Source organism: Aptenodytes forsteri, unplaced genomic scaffold, assembly GCF_000699145.1.
Source record: "Aptenodytes forsteri isolate BGI_AS27 unplaced genomic scaffold, ASM69914v1 Scaffold1105, whole genome shotgun sequence".
Lineage (NCBI taxonomy): Eukaryota > Metazoa > Chordata > Aves > Sphenisciformes > Spheniscidae > Aptenodytes > Aptenodytes forsteri.
The window spans coordinates 8,193-9,026 of NW_008794918.1; the positions used below are offsets into that span (position 1 = coordinate 8,193).

Sequence of the window (834 nt, forward strand, 5' to 3'; positions counted from 1 at the left end):
CCAAAAAAAAACCCCTCTCTGGGATGAGCCGGCTTAAACGGAGCGCCGTGAGCATCTCGCTTCTCAGCGAGGAGGGAACGGCAGGGCCAGGGTGAAGATCCAGCCGGTGGCACGCCAAAAACTCAGCCGGGAAGCCGGCAGAAGCCACCCCCGGCTGCGGCTAAAACACAGCCGAGCTGCCCGGATAACCCCTCCAGCTCTCCCTCGGCCAAACCGAGACACAGTTTGGGCCTCGGAGGTCTCCGCAGAGGTTTTTCCCACTCACCTTTTTCACCATGGTGGTCTCCGGCGAGTCAAGTTTGGCTTTTTTGGTGTCCGGCCCATCTTCCACGCCCGGGCTGACTTTGGCGACCTTGGTTTTCTCTCTACGGAGGAAAAAAAAAAAAAAGAACCAAAAAAATGGAACTCGCTTTGAGAAACCACAACCCGCGTTCGTGCTGCTCAGCGTCAAAACAGTCTTTTATGACTCTTTAAAAGATTTCAAAATCTCCAGGGTCCCGAAAGCAGGCAGCCGAAAACACCGATGCCCTTCTTGCGGGGCCGGTTCTCCTCTTGCCACCCCGCTCCCCGAGACCCCCGACTCACTCCACGAATTCGTGTTCCCCGAGGTCGGCAAACATATAGCCGTGGTAGCCGAAAACGTCGCCGGTGAAGAACTTGACGCTGTTCTTGTGGCAAACCTGATCGATCTTCACCATAACATCCCGGGAGCAGCAGGTCAGGCAGACCTGCGGGCAGAGAGGGGGTGTTCTCAGCAGAAATCGAACGTTTACCCCCCCGCCGCTTCCCTCCTCACGGGATTATTGGGGGGGGGGGGAGGGGGGTAACCTTCCC

General features: G+C 57.3%; 1 protein-coding gene across 1 annotated transcript in view; it reads right to left on the reverse strand.

Moving 5' to 3' along the window:
- Nucleotides 1-834, reverse strand: part of SAE1 (SUMO1 activating enzyme subunit 1) — a 14,711-nt gene that overhangs the window by 2,042 nt on the left and 11,835 nt on the right. Inside the window, exons 4-5 of the mRNA XM_009275260.2 lie at nt 586-728; nt 262-365 (exon numbers count right to left, since the gene is read on the reverse strand). Of these exons, the coding sequence (XP_009273535.2) occupies nt 262-365; nt 586-728 (247 nt within the window). The remainder of the gene's footprint in view (nt 1-261; nt 366-585; nt 729-834) is intronic.